The sequence below is a fragment of the Enhydra lutris genome, unplaced genomic scaffold (genome assembly GCF_002288905.1).
Source record: "Enhydra lutris kenyoni isolate GAN:26980312 unplaced genomic scaffold, ASM228890v2 scaffoldscaffold50, whole genome shotgun sequence".
Taxonomy (NCBI): domain Eukaryota; kingdom Metazoa; phylum Chordata; class Mammalia; order Carnivora; family Mustelidae; genus Enhydra; species Enhydra lutris.
The window spans coordinates 16,674,028-16,689,200 of NW_019154134.1; the positions used below are offsets into that span (position 1 = coordinate 16,674,028).

Genomic DNA, 15,173 nt, shown 5'->3' on the forward strand with positions numbered 1-15,173 from the left:
AGGCACAAATAGGAAATTTGTCTAAATAATTAGATTTTTAATTAGTGCATCATTGTAAGATGAATGTCACTGCGCTTCACTGCATGTAATTTTGTATTAGAAATTTCATGTCAACAGAGATGCTACCTGTGGTTTGCTGATTTGAATCATTAATTTATCACTTGGTGTATGGCGTGTCACCTCTTTGCAGTCGGGAGCAGAAAGAAGGCATTTAATTACAACTCACTGGTGGTTAAACATATTGATGGTGTTATGCAATATGAATACATTATATTTTCTAATATTCAGGGAGCAGCCACCCCTCAAATATTAGTGAGTGCGTATTAACTTGCAAAGCTTTAAGCCACAGCCTGAGCAGATAGGTTGCTGAACCTCTAGTATCTGTGTATATTGAATATACCTGGACATTAGTGACGTTATATGTGCTTTTTAAAACTTCGATTTTGTTTTTCCTTTTCACAGTTGCCGAACAAGCAACCGGAAAAGCTTGATAGGCAATGGACAGTCACCAGCACTGCCTCGACCACACTCACCTCTCTCTGCTCATGCAGGTAACGACTTACCCTTTCTTGAGTTGTGTCTTCCTTCTTCTTGCTGGTTCTTAAAATAATCCAAGCATTTTTAAATTCAGGTGTGTCTTTCCCGCTTATTTTGGTTTTCCTTTTGTTTTATCAGTACTTTGTTCTTTCTGATAAGTTAGCCCAAACCTCATCCTCTCTTTCAGAGTGTTTGGACACTGAAATTGAGAATTTTTTTTTATATGGGATCCTTTTTCAGTTATTGATTTCTCCATTTCTAAATCTGTGGATCATGCAAGACAGGTTTCCATGTTGGGATTATCTCTGGGGAATACAGATGTGTTAGTTCACAGGAAGAGGATCAGTGTTCAGAACTCTAGGAAAGGAAAAATACCTTTTTCCCTGCCTTTTTAAGTTCTCCACTGGGAACCTCCTAACCCAAGACAGATTAACAAGAGAAGAGCAAACACATTTATTTAATGAAGATTTCTGTGACACAGAAGCCTTCATGAGGGAATGGAAACCCAGAGACATGGTTGACCTGAGTGAATTGATGCTAGGTTTGAGGAAGAGTGAAAAGTTGTGCAAGGACAGGGCAGAAATGAGCTAACTCTAGTAAACCGGGGCAAATTGAGCAAGAGCTGTACATTCACAATCCTCTGTCCATTGTTTTCAGGAATCAAGACGCTCCTTTGCTTTAGGTGCACATGCACAGAACCTTCCTGCACATGCCATTTCTCCTATTTCTTCAGCTTAAAACACTGTTGGTCAGGATGCCATATTTTGAGGCCACATGTCTTAACCTCCTTCAGAACCATTCAGCATTTATTCTCCCTAAAGTTAAACTTACCCGTTACTTACATTCCCTGTTACAAATAATGCTGCTAGTAACAGTCTAGGATATATCTTCTCTAGTATGTGTGCAAGAGTTTATCTCAGGTTTTGCCTGGAAATGGCAGATATAACTTATTTATTACATCTATAATCATTATAGGGATAGTGAAGATTAAGATATGAGTCCTTGGCCTCAAGTACCAATTATAAGCAAGGTATAGCCATATTAGAAAAACTGTGTAGTGAAGATTACTATGAATGTTTGGTTGTTTGATTGTTTGGGTTTTTTGGGGGGTTTTGTGGTTTTTTGTTTGTTATTTTTAATTATCTGTGATGTTGCAAGGTAGAGAAGGGTTAATTCCAACCAGGAAAGTATGGGAGAGTTTGAAGGAGCCACTTAGTCAGGATGCTGAAAGCCAAGCAAGACTCAGGCTGGTAGAAATGGGGTGAGAGAAGGGGAATTACCAGTGTAATTCTAGAGTGGGGCATGCTTGTTGGATTGTAAGAAAATATGAAGGTGGAAAAAGAGGTGAAAGAGAGTACAAGGGATTTGGATTTTGATTGCCTTTCAAGGATTTGAGGAGGATCTGTGTTTTGAGAAGCTGTCTTGAGGATTGTGAAGGATGATGGGTGGAAAGGATGGATGAGTAAGTCCTAAGTCATTGTACTCTCGTAGAAGCTCTAACCCCAGTGGGCTTTCAGATTATACTCATTTCCTATTTAAAAATAGGACTCTGACTCTTTCCTGAAGGCAATCCTTTTGCTCAGGGGTTGCTTTCAAATTGAGATTGGGAGTTAACAGTAACAGGTTTGGGGAGAAGAAACGAGAGAGAGAGATAGTTGCCCCTTTGGAACAAAACTTTATTTTCTCTTTAGTGATAAAAGATGGCAAAGCAAAAAAGGTAAAACAAGAGTTGATAAAATTATGATACTAAAGCAAGACCACTGAAGTTCAGAGATAACATTCTCAGGTAGAACTTGAGAGAAACTCTTGCACATATACACAAGAGGGCATGGTCGAGACTCCTCGTAGCCACACTGTAATAGCGAAACATCTGAAGCCCCCTAAGTAGCTTTCGGTTGAAAAATGGGTAAATGAGTTGTGGCATAGTCATCACAGAACACTGTGCACAAAGGAAGTATTAACACCGCACCTGTCTGCATGGACGCAACTCTGAGAGTGTTGGACAGCAAAAGCCAACTTGCAAAAAAAGTTAGTTGAAACCATTCATGTAAGGTTAGCATGAAGCTATAAACAGTATTTTGTTTAGGGATACCCACATATATTCTTAAACATGTATATACATTTCTTTTAAGAGCCTAAAGGAAAACATAATCCTTTTAAAGACTGAGTTCATGGTAGTAATTACCTCTGAGAAGGTGTGAGGGAGATATCGCTGGGGGAGGGGGAAGCAGTTGGTAATAGTGGATTTCCACAACTCCTTGATGACCACCCAGCTAATTCTGTCATTAGCGTTTATACCATGGAGATGTCTATTTACATTATCATTAGAACAGTGAAAGGTGACAGAGGGGCAAACAAGGCCAAATACCTACTTGGGGCTGGAATTCTATCTTTTTTTTTTTTTTTAAGAGTTGCAGTCTTGGGGCGCCTAGGTGGCTCAGTCAGTTGAGCCGCTGCCTTCGGCTCAGGTCATGATCTCAGGGTCCTGGGATGGAGTCCGCATCGGGCTCCTTGCTCAGTGGGGAGCCTGCTTCTCTCTCTGCCTGCCTCTCTGCCTGCTTGTGTGCTCTCTCTCTCTCTCTCTCTGTCAAATAGATAAATAAATAAAATCTTAAAAAAAAAAAAAGAGTTGCAGTCTTATTTTTTTAGAGAGAGAACAAATGCACATGTAGGGCAGTGGGGGAGGGCAGAGGGAGAAGGAGAGAGAGAATCTCATTCAGACTGCACACCCAGCGTGGGGCCTGACGCAGGGCTCGTTCTCATGACCCCGAGATCATGACCTGAGCTGAAGTCAAGAGTTGGACGCTCAAGCGCCTGAGCTACCCAGATGCCCCTGGAATTGTTTCTTTACATTCTTCCTGAAGAGTTGTGGCAATATATACAAGTGCTAAGTGTATCATGAATTTTATTTCTTATGTGTAATTCAGTGGTGATTAAAAACTTCAATCCTACTCCTCTCTGTAGTGTTCTGTAGTAATTGTACCCTAGTTTATGTGCCCGCTGATGAGTCTTTTATTGCTGTGATTTTCTTCAGTGCTAATATTGAGAGTAGAGAAAATGTGGTGAAGACTTTAATGATCCTTTTAATTATTTTTCTTTTTCTCTATGTAGACTTAGCTTGAATTCTTTTCTCTTCAGACATAATCAGAGGAGTGGGCAGAGAGAAGCCTATCAGGTTCTGATAGCATTTTCCCTCAGGTCGAAGAGCCAACAGGTTTTTATTTGCTCAGAACCTGTAGAACTCTGTCAGACTTAATTTGTGAGACATGGTATTTATCACAATCTGGTAGTTTCCTATTTATGTATAATAAGAGGAGGAAAATGTAAATTAAATAAAGACCAGTCCTCCTGTCTTGATGATGGTAAATGCCTGCCCACTCACCTTGCCTCATCACCTCTTCCTTCCCATTGCTGTCTTCTGTGTCATGTGTTTGAGACAAAGAATGCCAGAGAGAATTCCCAAATGTCTTTACAAAACACAAGAGAAAGAAATACCACCATCTTTCAGTGCTTACTGACCCAAAGATAAAGTTAGACTTTTTATTTATTTATTTATTTTAGGTCAGGCTTATGTGAATCAGGCCACTCATCGCTGACACATGAATTAATCCCTGGTCAAATGAATTGTTAGAGATGAGAACGTGAATTCACTTGTGCAGATGTGTCAGTAGGGCTCTAAGGAAAGAGAGCCCGGCATAGTGTTCTGGAGCTTATCTCTACAAACAAAATAGTGTTTGTTGAGAGCGAGGGATTCCTAAAAGAGCAGTGAATAGGAGTCCCATTAAAAAAAAAACAAAACAAAGGCAGAAAATCACAGGCTCCTGGTTCTGGGAAGATTTTAAGCATGAAATTTAATCCAGAAAAGGAAAAGACTAGTGTATCTCCCCTAACATGAAGATTTCTCTGTAGTAAATAAAATCAAAAGGAAACGAAGTCTGAGAAATCTTTTTATGCCCGTAATAGATAAGTATCTGATTGTCTTAACAGAGGCACAACGAGCTTGTATAAATTGATAGGAAAATGGCGAATGCACCCAAGATGTCAATGGCACATCATAGAAAACAGATCAAAATGTCCCCCCAAAAGTATGAAATGATTCATTGCGATCATGAGAGAAACATGAGCCATAGTAGAGTATCATTCACCTGACATATTGTCAAAAACTTTATAAAACTGACAGACTCCAAAGACAGCAAGATTGTCGAGAAAGAGGCCCTGCCACGTGACCTCAGTATCAATGATGTGACTGGTTGTAGCAGTTTGTCCTGTTGGTGAAAACTGCAACTGCATTTACCCTTTGGCTCAGCCAGTTCGTCTCTAGGAAGTAATCTAGTGAGATTCTCGCAAAATAACAGAAAATAACAAGGTTAGTGACTTGTAAAATCGCAGATGGAAAGTGAAGTTTTACCATTTCATCATTTAACGTGTCCTTCAGTAGGGGACTGGTTTTGTAGAAAGTGATTCAGACATACAGCCCAGCACTGCATGGTTGTTACAAAGAGAGAGGTAGACTTTCATGTTCTGATATTAGATTGATGCTCAAGATGGGTGGTTAAGTGAAAAAATACACTGTGTAATTTTCTACGTGTGTGCGTGTTTTAGACAGCATAGATGCATATAGGCACACTTGTATATCATGCATATTCATAGGCAATTTTGGAAGGAGAAAGGAGAGACTTAGCACTGTTAATCTTTGGGGACTAGGAAGGTAGGGAAATTAGCATACAGTGGTTTTATACTAAAATAAGGCTCTAAAAATAAGCCAATAAAGAAAACAATACCCACCTTAGTTTTCTCTTGTAGTGTAATAAATTACCAAAAATGTACTGGCTTAAAACAGTATCTGTGTATTAATTTTATGCTTCTGTGGGGCAGATATCTGGGTACACTTGACTTGCTTGAGCTCAGGGGATTCTCAAGCTATCAGAAGGCCAAAATCAAAGAAAGGTGGGAAATCCCAAGTTCCTAGTTCCCAAGGACCCCTCACCCAGTGTTTCTGCTTAGAGTATCGTAAGTCCAAAATCAGAGTGTCTGTTGGGCTGGGCTCTTATCTGGAGATGAGGAAAGAATCTGTTTCCAAGCTCGTGGAGGTTGTGAACAGATTCACATCCCTGCGGGTAGAGGAATGAGATCCCTGTCTCATCCTGACCATTGGCCAGAGGCTGCTTTCACCCTCTGAAGGCCACGGTCCTCTCCCTGCAAGCCTCCGCTGGCACAGCCAGTCCTTCTCATGCTTCAGGTCTCTAACTTTGCCTGCCATCAGCCAGAGCACATTTTTTCTTTGAAAAGGCTTATCTGATTGGGTAGTGACTCCAGGCCTTTTAAGTCCTAAGAGCACACGTTGCCCCCTTCCAAAATACCTAACCTTTTGTGTCTTCAGAAGTTGTTCTTACCAGGAATTTGCAGGTAACTGTTGAGATTCATTTATAAGAATGTTTTTGGAAGGAAAGATGGTAAGGAGTCTCACATTCCTATTGGACAATGCTAGGAATTGTTACAGACAGGAAATATCCCTAAGGTTAGGTTAATATGTTGTTGGAAAAAGGTTCATAAATTATTTTATAATAATGAAGTGCCTCATGTCTGAAGGGTGAGTCACCGGCTTATTTGTTGCCGCACTGTTCACCAGGCCCTTTTTCAAAGCTGTAACTGAACTAAAGGGGGCCTGTAGAGACAGAAATAATCAGAGAACTGGAGAGCTTCTATTCCACGGAGAAACTTAGAACAGCACTGGGATGGGTGCATGGGGGTTAGGCAGCACAACAGACCATTGCACGTCCCGCTTGTGTGACTAGTCCCTGTGGACATTGTGGTTCACGTTTCATCATCTTCCTTCTTCCCCGCCTCTTGGGGGCCAGGAGGCGTGGGCTTAACGACCCACTGCATGCATTAAGGGAGAAACTATGAGATACCGTGGGTATTTTTTCAGTAGGGTTTTTCTTAGTTCAGAAAATGGTGAGTACCTTCCCCTTTGGAACTTGTTTTGGAGTTTCTTCTTGAGCCCCATGTGAGAAGGGGTGAGCCTACTTTACAACGTGCATTTGTGCTGTATTGGTGTTCTCATTCATCAGGCGGGACTCTGAATAGGACAGGGGGTACACACAGGGGTATCTGCAGACAGGTATTGCTGATGCAAAGAATTGGAAGTGAGTAGTCTGGCAATGAGATAGAGACAGGGAAAAAATAAACATTGTGGAGTGGAGTTCAGAGAAGATAATCTGGGGTACAACAGGGGGAGCAAGGGTTCCAGGGTGCCAGAGGTGTCCCTGAGAGCATCCCCAGTGTTGTCAGGGAACTTCTCTACTTACTGTGCCGAGAATGGGAACCCTAAGCTAGGAAGGTGTGTAGCTGGGCAATAACGGATTTAGCAAAACCTGAAATGTGGGCGCTGAGTGCCAACCAAGTCCTTAATCGGTTTACTAACATCCACATGATGCGGTGCCATTTTAAAGGTGAAGTATAAAATCTCCTAAGAAATGCAACAGGCCACGTGTCCATGATTCTGATCTTCCAGGCTGGTGTGGCTAAAAAATGGAATATTCTGATTATAACAGTGAAAACTGATAGTTTGTAGGAAAGAGGAGAAATGTCATGGAAGATAGGAATATCCTATCAAGTTACACGACCCCTTGCTAACATTTTATTTCTTGTCCTTTCTCCTGTAGGTGTGTGTACATGTGTCTATGTGTGTATGTGGCTGTTGAAGTTTCTGTGTTAGTGCACCCTTGCCAGCGCTCATGATATAGAGTTTTAGGTTCCACAATATAAGCCAAACAATATCATAGTTTTTTTTCCATTTAATTGAGAAGTAATTGACATACAACATGGTATTAGTTTCTGATGTGCAACATAATGATTTGGTATTTGCATCTATTGGGAAGTAAGTTTAGTGAACATCCATCCCCTCATGTAGGTTTCGCTTTTTTTTTTTTTTTTTAAGATTTTATGTATTTATTTGAGAGAGAGAAAGAGTGCATGAGCAGGGTGAGGAACAGAGGGAGAAGCAGAATCTTTGCTGAGCAAGGAACCCAGTGATGGGCTCAATCCCAGGACCCTGGGATCATGACAAGAGCTGAAGGGAGACACCTAATTGATTGAACCACCCAGGTGCCTCGAGGTGATACATTTTTTCTTATGATGAGAACTTCCAGGATTTACTCTTTTAGAAGCTTTAAATATACAGTACAGTTTTGTACAGCAAGGTGGGTTTAGTTAACATTACATCCTGGAACTTATCTTACAGTTGGAAGATGGACCTTTTGTATTTCTCAGAATTATTTCACTTAGCATAATCTCCTCATGATCCATTCATGTTGTTGCATGTGCAGAATTTCCTTCTTTTTTTAATGGCTGATTAGTAGTCCTGTAATTATATGTATAACACATTTTCTTTATGTATCCATCTCGATGGACATTTAGGTTGTTTCTATGTTTTAGCTATTATAAATAATGCTGCAGTGAACATGGACTACACGTATCTTCTTAGTGACTTTGTTTCCTTCAGATAGACACCAAGAAGTGAAATTGCAAAATCATATACTATTTCTTTTCTTTTTTTTTTTAACGCTATCGTTGCTTTTTTTTTTTTATTAACATATAATGTATTATTTGCCCGAGGGGTGTAGATCTGTGAATTGTCAGGCTTACACACTTCACAGCACTCATCATAGCACATATATTCCCCAGTGTCCATAACCCAACAGCCCTCTCCATTGCCACCCTCTCCCCAGCAACCCTCAGTTTGTTTTGTGAGATTAAGAGTCTCTTGGGCACCTGGGTGGCTCAGTGGGTTAAGGCCTCTGCCTTCGGCTCAGGTCATGATCTCAGGGTCCTGGGATTGAGCCCCGCATCAGGCTCCCTGCTGAGCCTTCCTCCCCTCCCCGCCCTCCCCTCTGCCTGCCTCTCTGCCTACTTGTGATATCTCTCTCTGTCAAATAAATAAATAAAATCTTTAAAAAAAAAAAAAAACTTTGCTGAGTAAATAGAAGGAAGGCTTTAAAAAAAAAAAGAAGAGTCTCTTATGGTTTGTCTCCCTCCCCAGTCCCATCTTGTTTCATGTTTTCCTTCCCTACCCACCCAAACTCCCAACTTTGCCTCCCAAATTCCTCATATCAGGGAGAGCATATGATAATTGTCTTTCTCTGATTGACTTATTTCGCTAAGCGTAATACCCTCTAGTTCCATCCACATTGTTGCAAATGGCAAGATTTCATTTCTTTGGATGGCTGCATAGTATTCCATTGTATATATATACCACATCTTCTTTATCCATTCCTCTGTAGATGGACATCTAGGTTCTTCCCATAGTTTGGCTCTTGTGGGCATTGCTGCTAGAAACATTCAGGTGCACGTGCCCTTTCAGATCACTGCATTTGTATCTTTAGGGTAAATACCCAGTAGTGTGATTGCTGGGTCGTAGGATAGATTTTTCAACTTTTTGAGGAGCCTCCATGCTGTTTTCCAGAGTGGCTGCACCAGCTTGCATTTCCACCAACAGTGTAGGAGGGTTCCCCTTTCTCCGCATCCTCAACAGCATCTGCATCTGTCATTTCCTAATTTGTTAATTTCAGCCATTCTGACTGGTGTGAGGTGGTATCTCATTGAGGTTTTGATTTGTATTTCCCTGATGCCTAGTGATGCGGAGCACTTTTTCATGTGTCTTTTGGCCATCTGGACGTCTTTTTGCAGAAATGTCTGTTCATGTCTTCTGCCCATTTCTTGATTGGATTATTTGTTCTTTGGGTGTTGAGTTTGATAAGTTCTTTATAGATATAGATAGCTCTTTATCTGATACGTCGTTTGCAAATATCTTTTCCCATTCTGTCAGTTGTCTTTTGGTTTCGTTGATTGTTTGCTGTGCAAAAGCTTTTGATCTTGATGAAGTCCCAATAGTTCATTTTTGCCCTTGCTTCCCTTGCCTTGGGTGATGTTTCTAGGAAGAAGTTGCTGTGGCTGAGTTTGAAGATTTGCCACCTGTGTTCTCCTCAAGGATTTTGATGGATTCCTTTCTCACATTGAGGTCTTTCATCCATCTTGAGTATATTTTTCTGTGTGGTGTTAAGGAAATGGTCCAATTTCATTCCTCTGCATGTGGCTGTCCAATTTTCGCCACACTATTTGTTGAAAAGACTATCCTTTTTCCATTGGACATTCTTTCCTGCTTTGTCAAAGATTAGTTGACCATAGAGTTAAGGGTCTATTTCTGGGCTCTCCATTGTGTTCCATTGATGTATGTGTCTGTTTTTGTGCCAGTACCATACTGTCTTGATGATGACAGCTTTGTAATAGAGCTTGAAGTCTGGAATTGTGATGCTACAAACTTTGGCTTTCTTTTTCAACATTCCTCTGGCTATTTGAGGTCTTTTCTGGTTCCATATAAATTTTAGGATTATTTGTTCCATTTCTTTGAAAAAAAAAATGGACAGTATTTTGATAGGGATTGCATTAAACGTGTAGATTGCTTTAGGTAGCATCGTCATTTTCATAATATTTGTTCTTCCAATTCTTGAGCATGGAGCATTTTTCCATTTCTTTGTGTCTTCCTCAATTTCTTTCATGAGTACTTTATAGTTTTCTGAATACAGATTCTTTGCCTCTTTGGTTAGATTTATTCCCAGGTATCTTATGATTTTTGGGTGCAACTGTAAATGGGATTGACTCCTTAATTTCTCTTTCTTCTCTCTTGTTGGTGTATAAAAATGCAGCTGATTTCTATACATTGATTTTATATCCTGACACTTTACTGAATTCCTATACAAGTTGTAGCAGATTTGTAGTGGAGTCTTTTGGGTTTTCCACATAAAGTGTCATATCAAATGCAAAGAGTGATAGTTTGACTTCTTCTTGCTGATTTGGATGCTTTTAATTTCTTTTTGTTGTCTGATTGCTGAGGCTAGGACTTCTAGTACTATGTTGAATAGCAGTGGTGATAATGGACATCCTTGCCATGTTCTTGACCTTAGCAGAAAAGCTCTCAGTTTTTCTCCATTGTGAATAATATTCACTGTGGGTTTTTCCTAGATGGCTTTGATGATATTGGGGTATGTACCCTCTGTCCCTATACTTTGAAGAGTTTTTATCAAGAAAGGATGCTGTACTTTGTCACATGCTTTTTCAGCATCTATTGAGAGTATCATATGGTTCTTGTTCTTTCTTTTATTAATGTAATGTATCACATTGATTGATTTGCGGATGTTGAACCGACCTTGCATCCCTGGAATAAATCCCACTTGGTCGTGGTGAATAATTCTTTTAATGTACTGTTGGATCTTATTGGCTAGTATTTTGGTGAGAATTTTCACATATGTGTTCATCAAGGATATTGGTCTGTAATTCTCCTTTTTGGTGGGGTCTTTGGTTTTGGGATCAAGGTAATGCTGGCCTCATAAAATAAGTTTGGAAGTTTTCCTTCCATTTCTGTTTTTTTGGAACAGTTTCAGGAGAATAGGTATTAATTCTTCTTCATATGTTTGGTAGGATTCCCCTAGGAAGTCGTCTGGCCCTGGGCTCTTGTTTGTTGGGAGATTTTTGATGACTGTTTCAATCTCATTATAGTTATGGGTCTGTTCAGGTTTTCTGTTTCTTCCTGGTTCAGTTGTGGTAGTTTATATGTCTCCAGGAATGCATCCATTTCTTCCAGATTCTCAAATTCGCTGGCGTATAGTTGCTCATAATATGTTCTTATAATTATTTGTATTTCGTTCTTGTTGGTTGTGATCTCTCCTCTTCCATTCATGATTTTATTAATTTGGGTCCTTTCTCTTTTCTTTTTGATAAGTCTGGCCAGGGGTTTATCAATCTTATTTATTCTTTCAAAGAATGAACTGCTAGTTTCATTGATTTGTTCTATTGGAATTTTTTTGTTTGTTTTCTATTTCTTGATGTTTATTATTTCTCTTCTCCTGCTGGGTTTAGGCTTTCTTTGCTGTTCTTTCTCCAGCTCCTTTAGGTGTAGGATTAGGTTGTGTACTTGAGACCTTTCTTGTTTCTTGAGAAAGACTTGTATCACTATATCCTTTCCTCTGAGGACCGCCTTTGCTGTGTCCCACAGATGAACCGTTGTGTTTTCATTATCATTTGTTTCCATGAATTTTTTTCAATTTTTCTTTAATTTCCTGGTTGACCCATACTTTCTTTAATAGGATGCTCTTTAGCCTCCATATATTTAAGTTCTTTCCAACTGTCCTCTTGTGATTGAGTTCGAGCTTCAGAGCGTTGTGGTCTGAAAATATGCAGGGAATGATCCCAATCTTTTGGTACCAGTTGAGACCTGATTTGTGACCCAGGATGTTATTTATTCTGTAGAATGTTCCATGTGCACTCGACAAGAATGTGTATTCTGCTGCTTTGGATTGGAGTGTTCTGAATATATCTGTGATGTCCGTCTGGTCCAGTGTGTCATTTAAGGCCTTCATTTCCTTGTTGATCTTTTGCTTGGATGATCTGTCCATTTCAGTGAGGGGGGTGTTAACGTCCCCTACTATTATTTTACTATTGTCGATGTGTTTCTTTATTTTTGTTATTAATTGGTTTATATAGTTGGCTGCTCCCATGTTAAGGGCATAGATATTTAACATTGTTAGATCTTGTTGGACAGACCTTTTGAGTACGATATAGTGCCCTTCCTCATCTCTTACTATATAGTCTTTGGCTTAAAATCTAATTGATCTGATATAAGGATTTCCACCCCAGCTTTCTTTTGATGTCCATTAGCATGGTAAATTGTTTTCCACCTCCTCACTTTAAATCTGGAGGTGTCTTTGGGTCTAAAATGAGTTTCTTGTAGACAGCATATCAATGGTGTTTGTTTGTTTTTTTCCATTCTGATACCCTGTGTCTTTTGATTGGGGCATTTAGCCCATTTACATTCAGAGTAACTATTGAAAGATATGAATTTAGTGTCATTATATTGCCTGTAAAGTGACTGTTACTGTATATTGTCTCTGTTCCTTTCTGGTCTACTACTTTAAGGCTCTCTTTGCTTAGAGGACCCCTTTCAATATTTCCTGTAGGGCTGGTTTGGTGTTTACAAATTCTTTTATAAAGATTTTATTTATTTATTTATTTGACAGACAGAGATTACAAACAGGCAGAGAGACAGGCAGAGAGAGGGGAGGGAAGCAGGCTCCCTGCTGAGCAGAGAGCCCGATGCAGGACTCGATCCAAGGACACTGGGATCGTGACTTGAGGGTGGCTCAGTACATTAAAGCCTCTGCCTTTACAAATTCTTTTAGTTTTTGTTTGTCCTGGAAGCTTTTTATCTCTCCTTCTTTTTTTCTTTTTCTTTTCTTTCTTTTTTTTTTAAGATTTTATTTATTTATTTGACAGAGAGAGAGGGCACAAGTAGGCAGAGAGGCAGACAGAGAGAGAGGGGTGGGGAAGCAGGCTCCCTGTTGAGCAGAGAGCCCAATGTGGGACTAGATCCCAGGACTCTGAGACTGTGACCTAAGCTGAAGGCAGAGGCTTAACCCACTGAGCCACCCACGCAGCCCTCTCCTTCTATTTTCAAAGTAGCCTAGCTGGATATAGTATTCTTGGCTGCATGTTTTTCTCATTTAGTGCTCTGAATATATCATGCCAGTTCTTTCTGGCCAGCCAGGTCTCTATGGATAAGTCTGCTGCCAATCTAATATTTTTACCATTGTATGTTACAGAGTTCCTATCCCATGCTGCTTTCAGGATTTTCTTTTTGTCACTAATTGTAAGTTTTACTATTAGATGATGGGTATGGACCTATTTTTATTGATTTTGAGGGGGTGGTTCTCTGTGCCTCCTGGATTTTGATGCTTGTTCCCTTTGCCATATTAGGGAAATTCTCTACTATAATTCATTCCAATATACCTCTGCCCCCCTCTCTCTTTCTTCTGGAATCCCAATTATTCTAATATTGTTTAGTCTTATGGTATCACTTGTCTCTCAAATTATCCCCTCATGGTCCAGTAGTTGTTTGTCTCTCTTTTGCTCAGCTCTTTTATTCTCTGTCATTTGGTCTTCTGTATCACTAATTCTCTCTTCTGCCTCATTTGTCCTAGCAGTAAGAGCCTCCATTTTTTATTGCACCTCATTAATAGCTTTTTTAATTTCAGCTTGGTTAGATTTTAGTTCTTTTATCTCTCCAGAAAGGGCTTTTATTTCTCCGGACAACGTTTCTCTAATATCTTCCATTCCTTTTTTGAGCCTAGCTAGCACCTTGAGAATTGTCATTCTGAACTCTAGATCTTACATATTACCAATGTCCATATCAATTAGGTCCCTAGCCTTCAGTACTGCCTTTTGTTCTTTTTTATTTGTGTGTGGTGAGTTTTTTCAGCCTTGTCATTTTATCCAGATAAGAATATATGAATGAGAGAATAAAATACTAAAAAGGTGGCAAAGACCCCAGAAAAATGTACGCTAACCACATCAAAAGAGACTCCAAATCAGTGGGAGAAAAAAGGGGGTAAAAAGAAATTAAAAAAAAATTTTTAAAATATATATATGTATTAGACTGGTAAATAGAACAGAGCCACCAACTTGTTTGGGGTGTATTTTGGTCTCTTAGAAGAAACTACCTCCCAAAATTTTAAGGAAAGAAAAACTTCTATATATATACAAAAATAAGGGTAAACATGATGAAGTGATATAATATGACTGTAAAGATGAAAATTAAACAAAATTCTAAAAAAGGAATTGATAAGATAATTTTTTGGAAAAAGAATGAAAAAAAAAGTGGAGAGAATTTACTCAGCCTGGAGACTAGAACAAAACCCTTCTAATAGATTTTGATCTATTAGAAGAAATTGTATCCCAAAGTTTTTTATAAAAAAAAAAACAAAACCCATGTGTATACAAAAAATAAAGTTAGATGCAATGAAGGATAAAATTGACCATAATAATGAAGGTTTTTAAAAAATTTTTTTCTAGAAAGGTATTGTTAAGATAAACTAGTTAAGAAACATTAAAAGAGGAAAGAAGAAAAGTTAATAAAATTAGAAAAAGAAAAAAAAATAAAGTTAAAAAAATTTAATTAACTTTGCAAGACTAAAGAATCATGGGGAGAAAGCCATGAATTTCATGCTTTGCTTTCCTCTTCTATGGAATTCAACTGTTTTCCTTGATCAGTGAGCTTGGTTGTGGCTTGATGTTCTTGCTGATCTTCTGGGGGAGGGGCCTTGTGTAGTGATTCTCAAGTGTCTTTGCCCGAGGCGGAATTGCACCACCCTTGCCAGGGGCCGGGCTGCATAATCTGCTCGGTTTGCTCTTGGGAGCTTTTGTTCCCTGAATGCTTTCTGTAGGGCTCTGGAGGACGGGAATGAAAATGGCAACCTCCCAATCTCCAGCTTGGAGGTACCAAGAGCTCGGGGCCCCATTCTTCAGTGCGCCCATGGAGAAAAGCAGTCAATCACTACTTTCTCTCTGGTCTCTGGCCATGCTCCGAGCTGGTCTAGCCTGTGACCAAGGGTTTCTGTCTCTGGCACACGGCCCCATTTGGAGTCTCCAAACCAGCAGATTCCTGCTGAACTGCTCTTCCTATGGAAGAAGGTGGGTTCTCCCTGGATCTGCCACTTGTGGGGTCCCTGCTCAAAGATCAGTGGTCCGACTGTGCCACGGATCACAGTTTAAGGTATCCCCAAGCTGAGAGCTCACTCCTCAGCTCC

General features: G+C 39.7%; 1 protein-coding gene across 4 annotated transcripts in view; it reads left to right on the top strand.

Moving 5' to 3' along the window:
• The window catches only part of LOC111156870 (microtubule associated serine/threonine kinase family member 4), a 555,459-nt gene that overhangs the window by 431,734 nt on the left and 108,552 nt on the right, over positions 1-15,173 (top strand). For all 4 annotated transcript variants that reach the window (XM_022517982.1, XM_022517984.1, XM_022517985.1 and 1 more), the window contains one exon: positions 463-551. In XM_022517982.1, coding sequence (XP_022373690.1) covers positions 463-551 — 89 coding nt within the window. The remainder of the gene's footprint in view (positions 1-462; positions 552-15,173) is intronic.